The sequence below is a fragment of the Neurospora tetrasperma genome (assembly GCF_000213175.1).
Source record: "Neurospora tetrasperma FGSC 2508 unplaced genomic scaffold NEUTE1scaffold_1, whole genome shotgun sequence".
Lineage (NCBI taxonomy): Eukaryota > Fungi > Ascomycota > Sordariomycetes > Sordariales > Sordariaceae > Neurospora > Neurospora tetrasperma.
The window spans coordinates 5,696,887-5,718,525 of record NW_009799099.1 but is presented as its reverse complement, the minus strand read 5'-3'; the positions used below and the strand labels follow the sequence as shown (position 1 = coordinate 5,718,525).

Here is a 21,639-nt window from a genome sequence, read left to right as displayed (position 1 = left end):
CCCCCCCGGGGAAAAAATTGAAATTTAAAAAGAAGAAAAAAAAAAAGGCGAGGGAGCTTGATCACATGTGGGAGGAAGGACCAGGAAAGAACTAGCCATGAGGGTGTTTGAGAAGAACCCTTTGAGCTGCCCCTGCTGCCTCTCATTGGGTGACGGCCTAGGTACACCAGTCAATTCTCACGGCATTCAACCAGTGTTGGGGGAGGCAATAAAGCTGGGGAAGCTGCCTTGCCTTGAAACCGAGGTGCAAATCGTTCAAATAAAGGCACAAGGGCGTGAATATTCTTGGATGTATGAATGATGGGTGGTGTCCATGGTGCGCTAATAGTAGTGTAGCATCCCAGCTCTTGGATGGCGGGGTTGGTTGGCGATTGGGAACGAAACGACGAGGGAAGCCGGCGACCTCGATCCATATCCCTGCCTGCCCCTCGATGTCCCTCGATGCCCCTTGTTGCCCAACACTCGCTGTCGACACATCTGGACGGGCACATCTGGCATCGTAACCAAGGTAGTCTGATGCTGAAGACCACTAGATCCACGTTCGACGAGCCGTCACAAATGATGGCAGGCTGAAGACTGGACTGCCAGTGAGGAAAAGAGACATGCAGCCCCAGGAAGGACTGGAGTGTCTGGCAAGTGGAAAGGGACAGACGGAGTGGAAGATGAAGGCGCCCAAATGGATAAGGTAAAAAAGGGAAAGAAGTGAACAGTTCCGTCCCGTGTCAGTGAAATTCAGTTCCCTTCCACTTGTCATTGCCGGGCAGTCACGGTGCAGTGCATCATGGTTCAGTTCGGATGCCTGTTCGACCAACGGGACTGCAGCGTTGAAGGAAACCGGTGTGTGCAACGTGAGCGTTCCTTCCACATCTGGGGGGACGCTACCAAAAGTTGACTGACGCCGAATGGAAAGTGCAGTGCACCACTGCGAGTTCCATGTCGCGCTTGACAGAATGACAGTACCAATACATGTTACGACGGAATTCGACAAGTCGCCCACGGCCAAACCTCCGAGACGTACGCTGGCTCCCATTACCCGGTAACATGTTGTCGGCACGATCAATCTATGTATGTATATATGTATGTAGGTATGTATGTGCATTTTGTGACCGTGTCTCACTTGTTGTTTGGACGGCAATGAAAGATCCAAAGTGAGTGAGTGGATGGTGTTTGTTCTGTTGGACATGTAATGATACCTAATTTTCATCCTTGAGACTGGTACTATCAAAGCTACCTTCACTTAGCCCAGTGTAACTGCGACAACAAATGTATTTTTTGATAAAAGGCGACCATTGATAGCCGCACACACATGCTCATTTCACGTACCGCAAGTACGGTGTCGAAACATACAGTGCCTGCCGCCACTCACTGCCCTCGCTGTCTTATATCCATGTCACCCGACTGCAGGCGGCCCGGGGTGGCTTGTTGCTCCTTCCTGAGTCCTTAGGTCTTCCTCCAAAGTCGTCAACCGTACGCGTCCCGTCTTCCACTTGGGAGAGTCGGCGGACGCAACAGGCATCTCTCCACAGTAGCACAACCTCTGCCAACCTGAAGCAACTAAGAAGAAGAAAGCAACGTCCAGGAATTTGTAGCCGAGGAACGAACTTGGAGCACCCAGCAGCATCAGGCCATTCTCCATTTGGGTCTCTATTCGCGACTTCGCTCGACCACCAACTAACTGTCCATCGACGTCTGACGGTGTCTCGTCCTTTACGCCGGCTTCCACCGTGATTTTTTTTTTTTTTTTTTTTTTTTTTTTTCCCTCCTCAACTTCGAACCTCAGACCAGACCGCCGGTACTACCAATCAAGCCAATCAATGGCGCAATGTTCCTCCAGACATGGTTGATTGACCATCTCGCGTCAATGTCGCCGATCTTCCGTCTTCTCCTGGTCCTGGAAACCCACTTTCTATGGCTACCTCTAGCATCACTCCACCACCGCATACACACACTCGCTCTCTTTCAATTATTACCAAGTTGAACCGTATCAGTAGTACGTTCAATACAATGATACAGAACGACAGGACCGCCTATACTCGTCTACTGACACTCTCCGATCCAGACACATCCAACAAGGATAGTCGAACCTTTGAACCCCCGAATCGCAAGCTGTCAAGTCGGATACCCCAAGCTGGATACTCCAGGCTCGCTCCTCGCCCCATGCCCTGATCGTCCTCTTTCTTCAGTCCCTTGATTTGAGGGTTTCGACGACGAGGGCGTACTAGGCCCCGGTGCCCTGGACTTAACCCTTCTTAGCTAGTAACCCTTTTCCTTTCCCTTGCCCTTCTCCTTCTCTAGTCTCCGGCGGATTGGTCTGGTTACACGAGAGACGGGACGGACAGCCCCAGCTGGACGGAGCATGCAGAGTGGAAGCCACTGCTCATCATACATTGCTGTCACGGCACATCTCTCGACAGCCACCGAACCCAGCAGCCGGTGCCAGTCGCATTGATCAGCCTTCTCGTTGATGTGCTGGTGGTCTCGCTGTGGTCCCTCGACCGAGAAACGAGACACTCGGCACTGCTTGACTTGACCGCATTGTCCGGAGACCGACCGGATCTTCCAAGCCTGTCATCATGGAACGTCCGCTTTGCCTCCCTGCCGGTCCTTGTTTGTCGAGCTGGCAGCCCGAGGACAGCAACCCGGAAAACCAACGGCGTATTCCCGGATATTGGAATTCTTCGCAGCAAATCTGAAGCAGCCATGTCGACAATCTTCCCCGTCCATGGTTGCAGCGGCGGTGTTGCATAACGCAGTATTACCGTCAACGATAACATGCAGCTCCTCTGGTGCATGACATCAGTTGCCCGCCTCAACGACAGAGCTCTCGTCTTTTTCCAAGGATGATCCGCGAGACCCGCCGTTCAAGCACCAGTTCGCTCCTCCTACAGATGCAACTACACTAGGTATTCGGTTTGATTTAGCTAACAGCATGTCGACATCACCACGACAGCGCCAGCCCCCAAGCTGCCCACTTCTGGAATGCACATCGGCGGCATCTTACTGGTCGAGCTTTGGTCCCTGAAAGCCTTCTTCGACTTGCCCCAAACGACTACCACCTTGCTGTAGCAGCCGAGCTCTTGACGTATCAGGTGTCAGCAAGCCCGGCATTGGACGGCTGTCAAGTGATGTACCATCTGAGCTGCATGATGGGGAAAGAAAAATTCTCTACACGAACGACTGTGGGCCCTCAGAAATCCACAAGACACGCCGGGCTTTAACCCAGATCTAAGAATGATGCAGTTCCTACTGCCGGCGGACCCATGGGCCAGGTGAGCAATCATGAACTATCCGTACTCGCCACATGATTGCTTATACCGGTGAACCAGGAGCATGGAGCCTTTGTTCGTCCATTCCTCTTTGGACTATCAGAGTCTCCCCGAGTTCGACAATGGGTTTTATCCGATATAGTCCTTCGTCCTAAGCTTATTTTTTTACAACGCATCTTTTCATAAGGGTCCGCGCGCCAACTGGGGGCCACTGTCAGTCGTGTCCGAAGGAACATATGCCGCTAATTCCAAGCCCCCTCATTTTCCATTGCTGGACCAATATTGGCTCTTGCCACGGAAATACGTCGTCTCAGCATTCTCCTCCGTGCTTGACTTGATTCCATGACACCCACCGGTCTAACCCACAGGACGACCGCCCTCGCCACGAGTCCACGAACGCCCAACGATGTGCGATAACGGATGCCGGCTTGGTCTTGTCAAATTTGGGCCTCTCCGCACGGGATGTTGAGCGACCTTGGGCGTCGAGATGCTTCACAAAAGGCAAGCTGTTTGATGACCCACACCAATGTGCCCCCTTCCGTTGCCCCCTGGGACAATCTCTGCCAGGCCAATCATCAACCTCTAATAGGCCAACAAACACGAATGTCTCCGTTGAACAGGGCACCGACGAGAAAGACATAAATGGCGTTCCTTTTCTTCACGATGATACCCAGGTGACGACTGCTCTACCACCCCTCATCTGACATATCGACTTTTCATCTTCACATATGCCTCTGACTGCCTTATTCTTGGATTCCTGTGCCTGACATGGAGAAGCTCGGAACTATCAAGGCTCGGGAGAAACCACTGCAGCGAGAGTCTGGTGCTCCCCCTCCAAATAATCTCAACCTCGGTCTTGTTGGTTCGATGGCTGGGAATGTCATCCTCCCTGCCAAGTCACCTGTTATCCACGTAGACGAAAAAGGGATCGAGGAAGTTCGACAGGCGTTGCAAGCCTGCGCCGGTCAGTACCATATGTTCATGAATGACAAAATATCTCAATTTCTGACGATATCCAGACCTTGGACTTGCTGGGGATGCAATCAACAAGGCCAGCTTTCCCCTCCCCACTTTCCATGTCGTGCTGGATGAGGCCAGACGTCAAGTCCATGAAGGTCAGGGGTTTGTCATTATTAGGGGCATCGGCCTTTCTGATTCGGCCCAGAATAACAACAACATGTTCCTGGGCTTGGCGAGCTACATTGGAGATGTGAGAGGTGCTCAGGACAAGCAAGGGTCCATGCTCAGTAAGTATACCAACCTTGAGAGCTACCTGGTACTCCTATATTACCATGGCAGCACAAAAGTTACTGACAAGTCTCTGATAGGTCATGTAACTGCGTCCAAATCCTGGACTGTTCCTTCTGAACTCCGTCACGGTATCCACACCAACACCGGCTTGGTAAGTCTTCATGATCTGTTAACTCTCATGCACAAGTCAAAGCCCGGCATTCAAACAATTTGCTAATGTACAATAGGCCTGGCATAATGATATGGGCACCGATGTGATTGCGCTTCACGTTCGATCATTGGCCGAGGAGGGCGGTAACACCTTCGTGGCTTCTTCATGGACCATATACAAGGAATTGGCGACGTCATACCCTCAAGCTCTTGAACTTTTGTGTGAGCCATGCTGGCCAATCCAAGTGTACGTCCCTGGAAATCTTGTTGTCTTTCGGCTAGTCCCGAGATACAACCTGTCACATCCCAAAAACCCATTTGCTCAAGCATGTGCTGACGCTGCAGGGGTTATCCATAGTTCTGGAAATCCTCCCCGACACATTGTCGCACCTTTGGTGCAAATCTTCAACAATAGGGTCTATCTCAGCGCCGATCCGGGCCGTCTGGGTCTCCATCCCGTCACCGCTAAAGCCGGCCTGAGCTCTTCCATTCCAAGCCTCACCACTTCGCACCTCCAAGCCCTTGAAATTCTGTCTGAGCTCGCGACCAGACATCGGTTGATGCTAGATACTAGGCCTGGGGATATTCTTTTCATCAACAACTGGGCCCTCATACACGCGAGGGATTCGTACAAGGATCCGAAAGACGGCCCCGGTCGTCACCTTGTTAGATTGTGGCTCAGGGACTCCGAGTCAGGTTGGAAGGTCCCCGAGTCCATGAGAGTGCCCTGGGAGGCCGCCTTTGGCCCCAATGGAGACGGATATCCGACTGGAGTTACGCGCAGAGAATATCCGCTTGCTCCGTCCCACGAGTACAAGCCACCAAAGTACACGGCTGGCTCGGCAGCATTTGTCCTGGACGATGAAGATGACGTGAATGGCGGGAATAACGAACCATGACACTCAACCTGAATCTAGGGTCAGCATCTCGTTACCATTGCGCCATCTCATTCATTCCGGGCCGCTACAAGTGGTTGTTCTCCAATGTTTCCCCCGCAATGCCTTTGTCGTCTTATTGTCACGCCTCACATCACGCGTCATGACTTACGAACTCTCACAATTTCTCTTCCTCTTCTTTCATAGGGTCTCAAAAGCGTACACGAATAGAGACAGGATCATAAAGGAGGGATTTTCAGTAGTGGCAGAGTCTCATGAACTGGGATTGTTTGTACATCACCAAGGTCTACACCGTTGAGATGCGAAAGCACGTTTGATCACAAAGAAAACAATAACCCCTCCTTGGGTTTCAGACACATACCAAGCCGAGAATTCAACAATGCTCGTAGCATCCGTTTCGTCATCCCACTCCCAGCCTGATGCGTCAGCTGTACTTCCCAATGAGCTCCGTCCATTCACGCACCGATGTATCTGTATCCAAGTGAGCGGGTTCTCAGGGACGTTGTGAATAAACCGCCAGGAATCAACCCGTGCCCCTGTTCTTCCGCCGAACGGTTCAAGGCGCGCGATGGAACCTTAGCAGGGACCAGGGTCGCGGGGAAGTAGCTTCTGTCACTCTTCGGGACGCTCGATGTGCTGTAGACCGCATGACGCATCTACACCACACAGTTGTACAGTATTGTCCCCTGAAACTGCATGTATATCAGCCAGCGAAATTCTATGCGCTAACTAGGTACCTCTAGCATATATGCAGTATCTGGAGGATGTAGTTGCAGGGGACAATACTGTACCGGATATGCTTTGTGGATAGTACAAGGTTTATGAGCCAATCCGGTTTGGAAGATGCTGCATATGCAGAGCTACGAACAAGCTCAGAACAAAGCCCGAGTATGGCTATCCCCGAGTGAGGGTTCCGTTGCGACTGAAAATTTGCGGTATGCCAGATGCCAACTACACCACTTTGATGCAAAAACGACAGTACTGGATGAAACGGTGACTGCTGGGAATACTTGGTAAACTCGATCCATTTCCGAAAACGTCGTTGCAAGATCCGCGAGATACCCATCAACAACATCATGGCGGCTCTTCACCATGTATTTCGCTCTTCACGCCCGCTACATTGCGACTACATACATTTGCCCTGGCCTCTGACTTGCACTGGATGAATCCATTTGTCTGGCAACCTCGACAAATCGGGGAAAGTTCACCCTCCACATTTCCTGCGTTGTGCTGGTCACAGCTCTGCCTCTTCAGCATCAAGTCGTGGTAGAAAATTAAGTGCCTCGTCACCGTGAACGCAGAGGCCAGAGGTCTTGAGAGTTCCATTCCTTTACTCTGCCAATGGAAAACTTGTTAGTGTACCTCGACTTGACGTTGCGCGAGAACTGTCTAGAAGAGTCGGCTTGATGGGGTTACAGTTTGGCATCCCATGTGGGGACAAACAACGAACAAGGTACTACAGCCATCAGTGATACTGATCCCCTTAAACAGTGCTGGTAGTTAACTCGGGGTTTGACTCTAAGAAGGCCTCGCTACGATAAGACGAAAGAGAATGGGGTTTTGGCTTCAACAGCCTACAATCCTATGTCGGCCCAGATTTACCACGCGACAACGCTTCATGTCAGCCTTCAATTCCGATAAGGACTATTCTATACGTTTCTAGCAACCCAGGATATATGGGATAAAAGACAGTGCAAAAGCTGACTGAAGCATGCTGTTACGTACAACAATCACAGACGCTCGCTATACAGCATTAGTAGCCCCGAGTCAAGGGGATACATGCAGTACCTCTCTCGGTCACTCGATCTACGTGTTTATCCCGAGCTCTTGGGCGAGGTACATGTCAGGAGCGGCTTACGGCCTCTCACGAGAAGGTTGAAGTGTTTTGCATGGCCAGTTCCACAGCAAGATGAAAGTCTGTTCTACATGACGAGTCTGCTTGTACACGTATTGACGGCGTTGCTGTTGCTAATGTGCATACACCATACACGAAGGATGATGCACGCAGTTGATCCAGCTCACATATTGGTCCTGTGAGCCATGCCAAGCTGTGAGATGGTGTTCAGGATATGGAAGAAGAGGCGAGAGTACCAGGATTTCGGCCCGGATTTGGCTAATGCTTCCGAGCGAGCCCCCCAAAAAGCTGATCCGAAGCGAGCCATTATTGAGTACACTCATCCAACACCAGCGGACCACTTCAAACAATAGAGTACAGAGCACGAAAGAAGTTCCAAGATCCCACGACGATACTGAAGGATTGCTGTGCAGCATACAGACTATCGCAGATGAAAGGCTTTCGCCTTTTTCTTGTTTCTTTATTATTATTGTTGGGCCTCTCCTAATCCTACATGCTCGTCTTGACATGATGGCGGGTCGGTCTGGCGGATACTTGGATACCATCACTAGCTCAAGATGGTCATGGTGCGTCTTCAACTGGCCTTCAAAAGGTACCTACCTACCTGCCTTGCAACGAAACGAAACCCCTGATAATCCGGTCAATCCCACCCTGTCATCAAGACGATGTGTCTGTCCCCTCAACTGGCATTCCCGCAACATTGTCGCTACCGAAGACGGAATAGCATGCCGCGCTTGCTACTCTTGATCCTCTGTGGCCAGCTGCTCCAAGCCGGCAATTGGACCTTGCAGTCTTGCTCTATCACCCCACAACACTGCTTGCTGCGCCGCTGCTCTCAGATCCCTTCACTTTCTTGAAGACAGCATTCATACGCAGAGATCGGTGATCATGGCCATGATCGGGGTTGATGAATATTTGTGTGTGTCATTGCATACTTGAGCAGGGGCCGTCCTGATGGGATTACTTCTGCAATGTGACCACCGCCAGAAAGATGAAAGGCAGTGCGCTGTACACATTCCTTTCCTGTCCTCTCCGTCGTCGTCTTGGACAAGGGACATGGATGGTGAGATGCATATCTTCGGGCAATCTGGTTCCAGAAAAGGCGATAAGAGTTTGGACACGTTACATGTTGGGCAGTGAAGAGTCGGCCTCTGAGACATGGCGCACCATTCGTATCGTTCCTGAACCTATCATAGGCGGGGGGTTCGAAGAGACTTCTCTACAGTGAGATTTCAGCACCCACCGATCCAGGTCAAGCACCTACGAATGAGTGCTTGAACGTACCCCGAACCATGTCCCAAGCTTCGTCGTATTCTCGCACAGGCCAGGCTTACCAACTGTGTATCAATATTTACAAAACCAGGCGTGGGCCGCAAGCGAGTTTCCGCTTTTCAACCGGTCTAGGAGGGATGTACATCGACTGAGTCTGAGGAGTCCCAAAGTTCATGATAATGTGCCGAGGTTGCCTACCGTGCTACAAGAGTAGAGGTATCCAAGATCAACGACACCACTGCCCACCAGTGATACTGGGCGAGATGAAGAATCCACCTCATCAGCTACCCTACTACTAACATTTTGCTACTTATTTTCAGCACCGCGAGCTTGTAATGGCACCTCGGCTTCGAGGTTCCGATAGCTTGTGAATAAGATAGTCCAACAAGCGCACCAATACGTGGGAATGGTGGCTGGCACTTAACCCCAAGTCTCGAATCAGCATGGAGGAGTCAACCAGCAGCTTGTGCTACAGTCTTCGGTCCACGTCGTATGATGTCTCCGATTGTACACTAGGAAGTACCGCCCGGCACCCCGCCCGGTTACGACGACAAGGTCTCGCATTCCGGGGAGAAAGGAATCGTCCAGAGAGGTTCATCTTCGTCATTCTACAGTCTTGGTCTTGATCTCTGGCTCCACACAAACTCAATACAAGGTATAATGGTGTGCTCCAGATATCCACTGCACCGTCTTGCCTCTCATGAACGGGTCAAAGGCCAACTCACATTCGGACGTGACGCGAATGGAGTTAGACAGGGTGGTTAGTTATACGGCTGTTCTTGCTAGGGGCCAAGCCACCATGGCGGCGGTGGTCACGATAGCCATTTCAGGTTCGAGACCAGGTCGCCGTCAGGACAGCATGAAGACAAATAGGCACACGTTGCCATCGATATTGCTTTAGGCAGGTGCTGTAGTAAGTCAAGACACCCTTAGGGGGCTCTGGCAAGCTCCCATTGTCCATCTCCAGGGGAAAGCATCCGGGTTTATCCCAGTCCAATGCACCACGTATTCCCATCCAGATCATGAAAACACCCACTAACTAATCAGCCACTGCATCAGTGACAGTACGGAAATCTTCAGGTATCACATTCGCCAATTCGTATGTGTGGTTCGTTCCTCATGGGAAGCACTGGCTTCAGCCGGAGGGTTCCTTATGTACTTGCTATCAAAGCATCAGTACATGATGGAAAGGTAAGCAAGCCGACAGCTGTCTCATACTTAACACTAACACTAGCAAGCGCAACGATATCCCCCCTGCTACGTGTCTCCTATGTTGTTGGGGCACGATTGAGCCGTGTCAGCCTCACGCTCATGCGCAGGCAATGAAATGAGCTTGCTTTATATTTTCTTGTATAGGGACATAGGTAAGCTCTTTATTCGAATTTTCCATTTGTGGCATCTTGGCGAGGAAGGGAAAGGGGGGCCAGTGCCAAGATCTCCGCTCTTTGTTGATACCGGCTAGAATCACGCGGGTGGATATTTAACGGTTGACCTGCTCTAGCTCACCTTAGAGCCAGGGCAGCTTCCCAAGTGAGTTACACGGGCCGCTGTGCCAGGCAATGGGCACCGATGGGCAAGCGCTCAAAAGCCCGATTGGGATTAGAAGCTTGGCGATCTGCTTGCCAGCAATTCACTCTAGCGGTTAAGCGGTTGCTAACGACGTCTTCACCTCCTAGCTTCTAAATAGTGGCACCCAGCATATCTGTTCTACCTTGCTGTATGCGTGTCCAGCTATGATAGATCGAGGACCGAGACAAGTCATGAGCGCGACGGAGTACGTGTGATGGCAGTGTGATGTGAATGATCGCCTGGTGTTCTTCACCATCACTTCTATACTGCCGTTTGCAGTGCCCGTGATGAGCTCGAGATCGTGCCGCGGTCACATCAAAGCTGATATAAAAAAAATGATAGGGTGCCAACGAACGGATACCTCGTCGCCAAACAGCAGAGGCTTCCCGTGGTGGATCTCAGGGACGGAGTGATGAGAAATCAAGCACTAGCGCATAACGTTATTCCACCACCACCGGCCCGCCGGGGAATAACGTCCGATATGGTGTACAGTTACCCGCCACTTACCGCACACTTCGCTCCATGCCGAACCTACGACGACAGGAGATTCTCAGGGAACACGAGGGCTGGGAGTGGAACAAAATTCGGTCAAATCCGCGGGCCATTTCCATATTACAGGGCCAACAGCATTCGCCCAAGGTTTGCTACACCTTTCGCATCCGGCTCTACCTCCTTGGCACCGGAGTTGCTGGATTTCGAGATCCCGGATATCAGGTGTCGAATATCAAAGGGAAGAGATTTTCATGACTGAATGACTCCACGGCTCTCTGCATGTCAGGATGGGCACGGCATATTCTGCGGCTGACGCGGAGGCATGAAAGAGATGCAATGATACCAATCGGAGAAAAGTTCGAAGATCCTGACAAGAGACAAGCTTCCTTTGTTCTTTGTTTATGCACAATCAATGCCATTTCTGCATGTACCCTTCTAATTGTCCAGTCATTCCCCTCCAATTCACTTTCAACCCAGCTCCAGTTGGCTCTCCTGCCCCATCCCATTTCGCCAGTGCGCCTACAAGCCGCCCAGCCCAGCCTTGTTCGCGAAGTAAGCCAGCCAGCAAGGGTGGATTGCGATCCATGAGTTGCGTGACAGGTACCAGTAGGTCACCGCAGCTGCAACAATCCTGGAGGATTGTGCCCGTGTAATCACTGCAATGTGTACGCACGCAATCCACGCCGTCGACGTACGACATTTGAAGGATTTAGAGTTCTTGGCCCATCGCGATTCTGAGACTGAACTCTTAGAGAAAGAAAAAAAAAAAAAAAAAAAAAAAAAAGAACCCGTCCAAGGGAAGAAGAAGCATTGAACATTTGATTGGAGAACATGGAGGTTCTGGGAGATAGGATGGCGATGTGGGATCTTGGACTGGGCGCTTGCGCCAGGGTAGCAGAATTTTCAGGAGGAGGGTGGTATTTACTTCACGATCGTGCTGCGTTAGGCGGCGCATGGACATTGCCTGAAGTTCGGGACAACCGATGACATACTGGACATTCTACCCAAGCGCTAACACTTCTCAGACTAGGTAAACTTCGATGACAACATGCGAAATATATCAACAAAACTGAATTTCGACACGCAGGCGCAACTCAGCTGCTACTCCTTCTTTGTCGGACGGCCGCAGACGCAGCGGTGTGGACGAGAGCACAACGCGAACAGTTGAAGCAGACCCAAGCTTGGGCAATGGGGTACCGAAAGTTGCAATAGAGGCCACTAGCCGGCGCAGAAACGCCTCGAAAGTTACAACAGAACGAATGATTCCAGTATCTCTCTCGGGCGCACTCCTACACCAAACGGCAAGACAGCCATCGACCTACATCCCTTCCCGACCCTTCATCTTCGTCGCCCGGCCAGGTACCAAAAGCACTCTATACTACCGGTCTACTAGCAGCAGCACATCTCTCCAATGAGTTCGTTCCCGAACCAGAGTTCTACACTATTAGTTACTACAGCCGGGCAAGTACCGCCTCCTATATCAAGAAGAACTATCGAGGTAACAACGCCATAGATACAACGACATTCGAAACAATAACACCTTGCGGCAGCAGTTAACACTGGCGCAGCCGACCGACCGATGATATAACCACAATCTGTACGCTTGCTCGCAAGCTCCCTACTATAGTTCGCCGGCCCAACCCACACCACAACTCCCTTTGAGCAAAGAAAGCGTCCTTTACGACAAATGGTACAAGAGGAGGACAAGCGTTGAGGCTCCGATGTGCAACGTTGGGCTGATCCATAACTAAGGTTGCGGCTCTTCCAGTTCCCACAAATCGAAGTAAGGGATACCCGGCTTCAGACAGCGACACAGCTTATCAACTACAAAGCCGGACAACACATACGAAAAATGTTGTCACAGTCGAAGCAACATCAAAACACGAACAAACAAAACATGATGGGGGAAGAGTACGGTCCTAGATAATAGGTCAGCAGTGGGGAGAAGTGGAATGTGGGAATGAATCACGAAGGATGGAGGAATTATGCTCGAGCTCCACGCGATCATTGGACTCCAATCGAACGCCCATTCAGAACATGCTACATCGGCCGCACTCGAGTGTCACTGATACTCATCCCAATCGTTAATCGGTACAAGAGATGAAGCGATCGACACGATCGGACGCAAAATTAACCGCGATATATATCTATATATCAGGGCCGCTCAAGGGAATGTCAATATCGTGGCCGTTATCAATGCCGGATGTCGTCAAAACATGATCGACGACAAGAGCAACCATCCCGGTCCAGGACTTGCCCTGATTGGCCGCGGTTTTCGAAATCGGAATAGGCACGGGCACTTTTTCATGCTATCAGCGCCGATACCCGCGCTCCCGTCAGCGCTATCGTACGATCACAACGACGGGAGCCTAGAGTGGAAACTTTGCTGCGAAACTAGAACCGTAATAGCTCGGCGCTGCGGGCCGTGCCGTGCCGTGCCGTGCCGTGTCGTGCCGTGTCGTGCCGTTCCCCTCGCGCAGTTTTCGCCTCATCTGTCGAGCTTCGCACTCTTGTCATTCTTTCTAACCTGGCAAAACTTACAGGTAGATAATCTGGGGAATCCGGGGAAATGAAGAGAAGAGAAGGCGGATGACCAACCACGGCACGGCACGGCACGGCACAACACAGTGTCACGTCGCGTATGTGCTTTGGGGCTGAACTGTTTCCAACTTTCAAGTGGATTTGAGGCCATTTATTCATTCAGCTTTTCAGCTGTCCCAACAAAAAGAGCGGGAACCTGGAATCCACTTTGACACATCAAGAACGGAGTCGAATCCGGTCGTCGTGACAGGGCAGGGCAAAATCAGCAGCGACAGCGGACTCACTCGGTTTGGCAAGCAACCGGTAGTACCCTAGTGTGGCTATCTGCTCTGAACAGGTAGTGTACATAGCACGTTCGACTTGACTGACTGGACATCAGGGTACTCAGTTCGCTTGCTACCTCGTTCGTTTGTTCGTCCGTTCGTTTGGTCATTCGTTAGTCGTTCACTCGTGGACCTGAAAAACTGTAATTACTTACCTAGGTAAGGTAGGTATGGACCATCATCATCCATCGGCTAGAGAAGACCGCGTAAGATATAGCTCATCTGGCCTGGCATTGGCTGGCGATTTACACAAACACAACACACTCGTTTTGCGATTTGGGGAGCTACTGAATCCTCGGAGATATCTCCAGTCCTCGCTCGGTCGTCGTAAAACCATGACGGCTCCGGAAACGTCAAATACCTACACTAGAGGTAGTTTAGAGATTGACAGCATCCTACAGGTAGGTACGAAACAAGACAAAAACGGGGCAGGCATTCTGATGGTCTGGTGGTCGCGTATAGGGTACCCACTGGTATATTCCCCGGTATGCAAGATGTACCTCTAAGTAGAGGTATGTATGTATCGGTTCATACTACCATCCTGTCTCTACCTTCTATGAGTAGAGGTACATGTACCTAGAGGTAGGTAGATGTCAACTTTCTCTTTATAATTTGAGCGTGAGTTCCCTTAGATCGAAACGGGTAGGTAAGGTAGACAGAAGAAGAAAGGAATCACACAGTTGAGCCGAGCCGAGTTGAGCCGAACCGAGCTGAGCTGAGCCGGGCCGGGCCGGGCCGAGTTGAGATCTAAAATCTAGGTACCCAAGATCTAAAATCTAACTATTCTAGTTTAGAGTGTTAGGGACAAACAACCAACCTATTAAGAGCTAAGCTACCTATCTCTACTATTGAATATTACCTTTCCTCTCCTAAAGGGGAACTAGGTACCTCTACCTACTCGGGTTACCAAGCTTACCTACCTCTACGGGATAAATTACGAGCGGTAGGTAGTTATATGTACTCAGCCAAAATGTGGAATTTTGAGGGACACTCTGGGTACGTGGATGGATGGATGGATGGATGGATGAGAGAAAGACATTTAAGGAGAAGGAAAAAAAAGAAGATGGAAACAACATCGAGAATAGAAAAAGAAAGAAAAGGCGGGGGAGGAGGAGAGGAAGGAACGAGCCATTTCACCGCAGCTCTGACTGACGGGAAACTGAACGCGTACTTCTACCTAGGTATATAAAAGAGGGTAGAGGTGAGGAGGTAAGGAGGTAGGTATCACGAGTGGAAAACTCTGATAACTGGCTGCAATTTAGGTAGGTAAGTTTCCTTGTTTGTCTTTGTTCTGTAGACATTTCCTCGCTTTTNTTTTTTTTTTTTTTTCCTTAAATTCTAGCTCGGTCATTGACGCTGGTGACCAGGCAAATGATTTGCCAATCTTGATTTCGCCTTTCCTAGGTATTTTCTCCTTTGGTTCATTGTTACCTAGGTACATTTCCTCTGCGGTAGGTATCTTTACAGCATATTTACTCGTTTTATTTCACTCCCCTTTTCCCTCTGTTTTTCCTCCTTCTTTAGAGGTATTATTACCTTTTGTCCTTTTTTTTTTTTTTTTTTTTTTTTTTTTTTTTTTTTTTCCCTCAGCAACTTCATTGAACCTTCTCCGGAACAGTCAGTTCCATGTCCTCGCGAAGCCCGATAGCCTTTAAACTCCTCGTCATCGAAATCAGGAACTTACCACCTATTTTAAAAGTTAAAACCCCCCGTCTGTTGCTCTCGCTTTCTCCCCCAGTACTTCTCTAGTGACCAACAGCTATACATATATATATCAACGAGTCTTTGATCATTTGCGGAGACTTCCATAACCGAAAGACATACCATAGTCCACGTCCCTCTAGGCCGTACGTAGACTGTCATCGTCTTCAACGCCATGGCCATTAGACATACCATGGTCATTACCTACCTCTACCACCGAACGCACTGGTCTGAAGGGAATAGGGTAGTTATTTTTTCTTTTTTTTCTTTAGCTTGATGTCTTTTTCTGGCCATAGCTTGCGAAGCTGGAAAGCCCGCGTCTTGTCTACAAACCTGTGGAGGTGCATGTACCTTCTATGTATGTACATGTTGATGTGTATAGTGAGTAAGGTAGGTACCTAGGTACCAGGAGCAGCCGCAATTGCGTTTTCTAGGTACATGGTGAGTATTCTGACATGTTCCTGGCATGATCAATGTCTGCTATCTACCTACCTACCCGGGAGCGGGTCTCGTGTTTTCGACATGATTCGGGTACAGTAAGGCTACCACGGCGAAAGGAGTCAGAGGAAGTAGGTAGTGCGGCTACAGACAGCCGACAAGGAAGACTGTTACAATCAATACAGGCAGGAATAAAGAAGACGGGAGCGTGATGAAGCCGGACCAGACAAGTGTAGCTGATAGAACGTGAGATTTTCATCTTGGAGCCAATGACAACTGGGACTGGAAACTTGGAATGTGAAGGGGTATCAATGCTTTTTTTGTTATTCCCGTGTTTTTGAACATACGCTCGACTATCGCTTGCTTGCTTGCTACAAAGTACTGAAAGTAAACCCTGCTCTTTCTGATTCCCGTATTGGCCTTCCTGTCACAGCGTTTTCCCACGCGGCGTTTTCCGTCTCATCCATCTTCAATCCACGCGCGCTGATCCTGATCTCATCTGACGGAACCGTCCCCTTCCTGTGCGGTAATTCTTGGGCTGTTTAGCCATGACACATACTCCTCCGACACTGAATCATCTGTTCTGACGTTCAGCAGCCACCTCACTTCAGTGCCCCCCCTCCGGTTCACCACCGCCAAAAGGATAATTAAACTTCAACAACCCATTCAACCCGCCCACCCAGGAATCATCATCCTGCGCAATCCCATCTGTATCGCCCTTGGAACTAGACCGTATCACGCACGGTACGCCACCCCGCCAGCCGTGCTCGACCGTCTTTTCAAGCCGTTCTCCTTCCACACGGACTTCCATTCCGTGACTGACTGCCACCCGGCGCTTGCCGTCTATGCTTACGGGCAATTCCCGCCCTCTGTTTCTCTTGCTGAGTTTCAGAACGACCTTGGTGTTTAATGGTAAAACCAAAGGCCGGAAGGAGAGCGAGCGGGGGCTGATGGGCGTGATAAGCAGGGATTTTACTAATGGGTGGACTATGCTTCCGCCTGCTGACAACGAGTAGGCAGTGGATCCTGTGGGCGTCGAGATGAGGATACCGTCGGCTACGGCTTCGGTCAGGAAGTGATTGTTGACGTAGATGTCGATTATAGCAAGGTGAGGATGGGCGCCACGGTCGATAGACACTTCGTTGATGGCGTGGAGGTAGGGGATCGGGGCCTTTTTGGTGATTTCGCCAGTGCCTGGGGCAGATACAGGGCTAGGATAGATGATGTCGTCCCCCGGATCGGCTGTGGATGTCGGGAGGAGCTGTTCATTGATATTCCGGCCTTGGGCGTCGTATATGCCTACGCGCAAGCGGTGGCGCAGGAGGATCTTGGAGGCGCGATTCAGGCCCATACATTGGCCGTTGCCACGAACGGTGTCCCAGGCGGGAGATTGCAAGGTGTTGTCGTCCTTGTGGGGATCGGTCAGGTGGGCGTTGGCGGCCTGGCGGGCGGCGACTTGAGTGTGTGGTTCCACCAGGTCCTCGACCGAGACAGAGCAGCCGCTCATGTAGCACTCGCGCCAGGCGCGCTTGTATTCCTGGAACTTCCACTCGCCGAGAAAGCCGAGGGTGCCCATGCTGAACCCAAGAATGGGCGGGACCTGGTGGTGCATGGAGAAGAGGCTGGCAGCGCGCAAGATGGTGCCGTCGCCGCCCATGGTGGTGACGAGGTCGATCTTGTTGGCGAAGAGGGTGGTGGCCTCGGCTGGGGCGGCCGTGTAGATGGGGAAGGGCAGCTGGTCGTGGATGGACTTTGCGACATGGCTTTCGAATACGAGGTTGAGGCCGGGGTAGTTGGTGTAGATGTGTTTGGCGAACTCGGCGGCGGAAACGAGGACATGTGGCGCATGCAGCTTGGGCATGAGCAGGACGTTGCGCGGCGGCTGGGGCCAGATGAGAGACAGCAAGGAAGAAGCCTTTGTCTGTTGGTAATGCGGAACTATGCGATCGGGCAGGGCGGCGATGTCGAGGATCTGTCTGCGGGCGGCAGAGACCGAGAAGTGCCGGACTCCCCCTCGCGGAAGGCGGAAGACGGTCATCCTGGGTGGTTGTTTGGGGGCCATGGCAGCGATGATGGAATGGACGTGGCGATTTCGAGCCAGAAATAAGGGTCTCGACATGGTGACATTGTTTGATGGTGGTGGTGGTCGATATGTAGTGGGGAGAGTACTGATTTATTCGAGTGCCGGTGATGGGCACTATTAGAAATCAAGAAGCCATTTTGGGCAGAAAAGAAGAAATGGAAAAGTTGATGGAGAAGATGTCAGTCAGTCTCCAACTCCCTCCTCCGCTCCGGTCTCCAACCGATTACCTCCAAAAGCCGAACACAGAAAAGGCCGCTATCGGGCCAATGGGATCCCACTCGCATCGCCGTCACTCCAACTGAATGCCGTCATAACGCCAAGCCTTTTTGGGAAGTGGAATCAACTGTGGTCCAAGCTCCCTTTATCGCTTCTTATCGGACTCTTGTTTCCTCCGCATGACTTCCCTTGGGTCCAGTCTTCCTGCATGACACACGGCGGCAGTGACCGTGGCTGGGCTGACGACGACAGCTGAAGCTCAGAACTGAAGTGGAAGGACTTTCGGGGTCGGGCGGCATCTGTCAACAATCCGACCGCCGACGATACAACATCCGATGTTGCACGTTCCTGAATCGATGTCTGTCTGTCTGTCAGAATAGCTTCTCTGCCTTGTCCATACCTACCTGCCTGTTTTCCACATACAACACGTGTATACACAGACTATTCCATATCAAAACCTACCTCTGTTGCCGCCCAGTGTCTCCCATAGTGTTTGTTTCCACCTCTTCTCTGCCTTGTCTGTTTACCTTGCTGTTGTTTCACCTTCATCTCTTCACCATCATCCATCATTCGTTGGTCCCACTGCTGCCGGCTGTTGGTTGCCTACGTAATCTACCGAGGTACCTATTCGACTGGTCATCCCTCCATTGCCTTGCCTTGTTCGTTATCACCGAACAAAGCTGCGACTCAGCCTCCAACAAGCGCCCGCCCGCCCGGCACGCGCGGATCGGGTTTCAACACAACCGCAGCCTACCTACCTACCTCGTCCCTCTTTTTCTTCTTGTATAACTATTTGTCGGTCCTTGGTGACACCCAAACACTGTCGTTCCGGCTTGCTGCCTTTCAACACCGTGGCACATCATCATTATCCGAATCTCGACGTCGACTACCGATCCCTGGACTTGTCTCGATTAACCACACGGTCACCACCTATCATGGGTGACCTCCGTCAGAATGCATCGTATCCGGACATTGCATCCGGCGATGCCTCCACGAACCCCAACCCAGACCAAGCTGGACTGCTCGTACAACCAAATGATGATTCGCCAAAAACGATCCAGAATGCGCATCCATCGGGCAAGGAGAAGCATAACCGCTTAATACAGATTCTTAGGGGTGTTTCGCTGGCCATCTTCTTCACAGCATGTTCTGTTGGGTATGTCCCCCGTGACGGGCTACTATGGATGGACATTCATTAGCTGACTGACATGTAATGCAGAATCGTCGCGACCCAGTTCCTCGGCGCACCACTGTATTGGATCAATCGCGACCTCTACTACACCTACATGGCCCTTACGAAAGAGTCCTTTGGCCTAACCATCACGACTATGACGCAGTGGTGGGGTCCCACGACCATTCGCATCAGCGGCGATGGCTCCGTCGCCGGCCAGATCAAAAAGACCCCCGACGGCCGTGTCGAGTTCAACTTTCCCGAGCGCATGGTCATGATCGCCAACCACCAGATATACACCGACTGGCTCTACCTCTGGTGGGTAGGCTACGCCAACGCGCCCCGCATGCACGGCTACCTCTACATCATCCTTAAAGAGTCGCTCAAGTACCTCCCCATTGTGGGCCAAGGCATGATGTTCTATGGGTTCATCTTCATGGCGCGCAAGATGTCGGTCGATCAGCAGCGACTGGCATACAGACTGGGAAAGCTAAAGACCAAACATACGCATGACGGGAAACAGTATCTCAACCCCATGTGGCTCCTGTTGTTCCCCGAGGGAACCAACTGCACGCAAAACGGAAGGGATAAGTCCAAGAAGTGGGCGGATAAGATGGGAATCAAGGACACGGAGCACGTCCTCCTGCCGCGCAGTACGGGAATGTACTTTTGTCTAAAGGAGTTGAAGGGCACGGTAGACTATGTCTATGACTGCACCGTTGCCTACGAAGGCGTTCCGTAAGTTATCTTCTTTCCTTTTTTTTCTTCTTTTTTTTCCATAATTCTCACTAACTCTGCCTGCTTACCAGCCGCGGCATGTACGGCGACCAATTCTTCACCCTCTCCTCCACCTACTTGCGCGGCCAACCTCCCAAATCCGTCAACTTTTACTGGCGCCGATTCGCAGTAGACGACATCCCGCTCGAAAACCAAGAGGAGTTCGACGTTTGGCTGCGCGAGCGCTGGTACGAAAAGGATGCGCTGATGGAACAGTACCTCACCACCGGCCGCTTCCCGCCTAGTCCGGCAACCAAGGAGGGAGGTCACGAGGGCCATTTGGAGACGGAGGTGCGCGCAAGACATCCACTCGAGTTTTTGAAGATCTTCTCCGTGTTGGGCTGGGTGGGTGTTATGGCGACTACGGCAGTGCGGACGTGGGGGAGGGTGGCGCAGTGGACCTCGTGAGATCCTTAAGGGTGCTCGTTAAAGCCACTGATGATATGGCGAATATGGCATCAAGCATTCATTTTCTCCGATTACGGATCATGAACTGATGATACCCCCGCTTTTTGAATTCCTTTGCATAACTGTTTGTTTTGAGAAGAGGGAATCCTGTTTTTGGCTGGCGTTGGAAATAGTGGGCATAGGATAGGATAGGTGTGTCTGGGAGATTTGATGACGGCGCTGGTTTATTTTGTCTTTTTGGGGGGTTCTGCGCGTGGCTTTTCATACCCCTTCTGTTTACATGTTTAAACTCTTCATTGGTGTCATCTTTTGCATGTTACCCGGCCATACCAGAATAAACCATATACCAAACTGATCTTGTGGTTTTTTTGCCGGAAGGGACATTTGCTCTAATCACACACGGTGCGATAATTCAGGGGATAGACGGAGGACAAGGGAAAAACGCCACAGAAGCCTCAGGTGGTCTGATAATCGAGAGGTATCATGTCTCACCTAACCCATCAACCTGCCCAGCCCAGCCTTACGGGATCTTTTGTATGCCGGACAACGTGGATATTCCCAGCTGATGGCATATGGATTTACTTGGCATTGATCTTGAGCCTTATGGACAAGTTTACATCCAAAAGAGTAAAGCACATTCACGTTGCCTTTGATGTTATTGGGACCGACTGCCGCGCAGCCTGCAACCGAATGTGCCCTGCACCCCACACCTACTCTCTACCCCACATGAAAGGAAAGAACTGAAGCAGGCTGTGTAGCCAGAAGGCACACCTCATGCAAGCAGAAGCAAGCCACCACGGCACAGAAGGAGCTGAGGGCATTCCCAAAGTGATAGGCCGATGGCTGGTTGGGACCCCGTCTGGGCACCACGGGGCGTGCATAGAGGTACCTACGTATAAACCCAGGCCCCCCGAGACTCCAGGCCTTTGGCGCAATCTTCCACTTCTCTTCTGCTCTTCACGATCAACCACCTCTTCCAACTCTTTGGATATTCTCATCTTTGTACCTCTTTACTTGCCTCATCCAAGCATCACGGTTCACTAAATCATATGTCTGATTGGGCATAATACCTTTAGTTTTCAATCCGTCACTTCCCCTTCTCTGGCTCCCACCCTTATTCACCTATCCCACCCCTGGCCAACCAGCCCTATGAAAACCGTGATGGATCGCCGACTGACTGTCTTTTATCGCTGAAGAGAACCGGGGGGGGGGGGGGGGGGGGGGGACCCC

The 21,639-nt window shown here is 51.2% G+C and overlaps 4 protein-coding genes across 4 annotated transcripts; 3 read left to right on the top strand and 1 right to left on the bottom strand.

The window, feature by feature from the left end:
* Positions 1 to 3,966: 3,966 nt before the first annotated feature.
* On the top strand, positions 3,967 to 5,993 carry NEUTE1DRAFT_77690 (uncharacterized protein; the record flags this gene model as incomplete). The annotated part of the gene is made up of 5 exons (XM_009850308.1): positions 3,967 to 4,230; positions 4,286 to 4,513; positions 4,595 to 4,668; positions 4,745 to 4,914; positions 5,026 to 5,993. 5 exons carry the CDS (start codon positions 4,035 to 4,037, stop codon positions 5,564 to 5,566), a joined length of 1,209 nt encoding a protein of 402 aa, XP_009848610.1.
* Positions 5,994 to 11,924: 5,931 nt separating this feature from the next.
* Positions 11,925 to 12,232, top strand: NEUTE1DRAFT_116159 (uncharacterized protein; the record flags this gene model as incomplete). The annotated part of the gene is made up of 1 exon (XM_009850307.1): positions 11,925 to 12,232. One exon carries the CDS (start codon positions 12,011 to 12,013, stop codon positions 12,164 to 12,166), a length of 156 nt encoding a protein of 51 aa, XP_009848609.1.
* A 4,129-nt stretch (positions 12,233 to 16,361) lies between these two features.
* Positions 16,362 to 17,873, bottom strand: NEUTE1DRAFT_128131 (uncharacterized protein; the record flags this gene model as incomplete). The annotated part of the gene is made up of 1 exon (XM_009850306.1): positions 16,362 to 17,873. The coding sequence occupies one exon, from the start codon at positions 17,871 to 17,873 to the stop codon at positions 16,362 to 16,364; it is 1,512 nt and encodes a 503-aa protein (XP_009848608.1).
* Positions 17,874 to 18,582: 709 nt separating this feature from the next.
* Positions 18,583 to 20,870, top strand: NEUTE1DRAFT_59004 (uncharacterized protein; the record flags this gene model as incomplete). Its single annotated transcript, XM_009849098.1, has 3 exons — positions 18,583 to 19,209; positions 19,273 to 19,962; positions 20,034 to 20,870. 3 exons carry the CDS (start codon positions 18,989 to 18,991, stop codon positions 20,407 to 20,409), a joined length of 1,287 nt encoding a protein of 428 aa, XP_009847400.1.
* Positions 20,871 to 21,639: the final 769 nt, after the last annotated feature.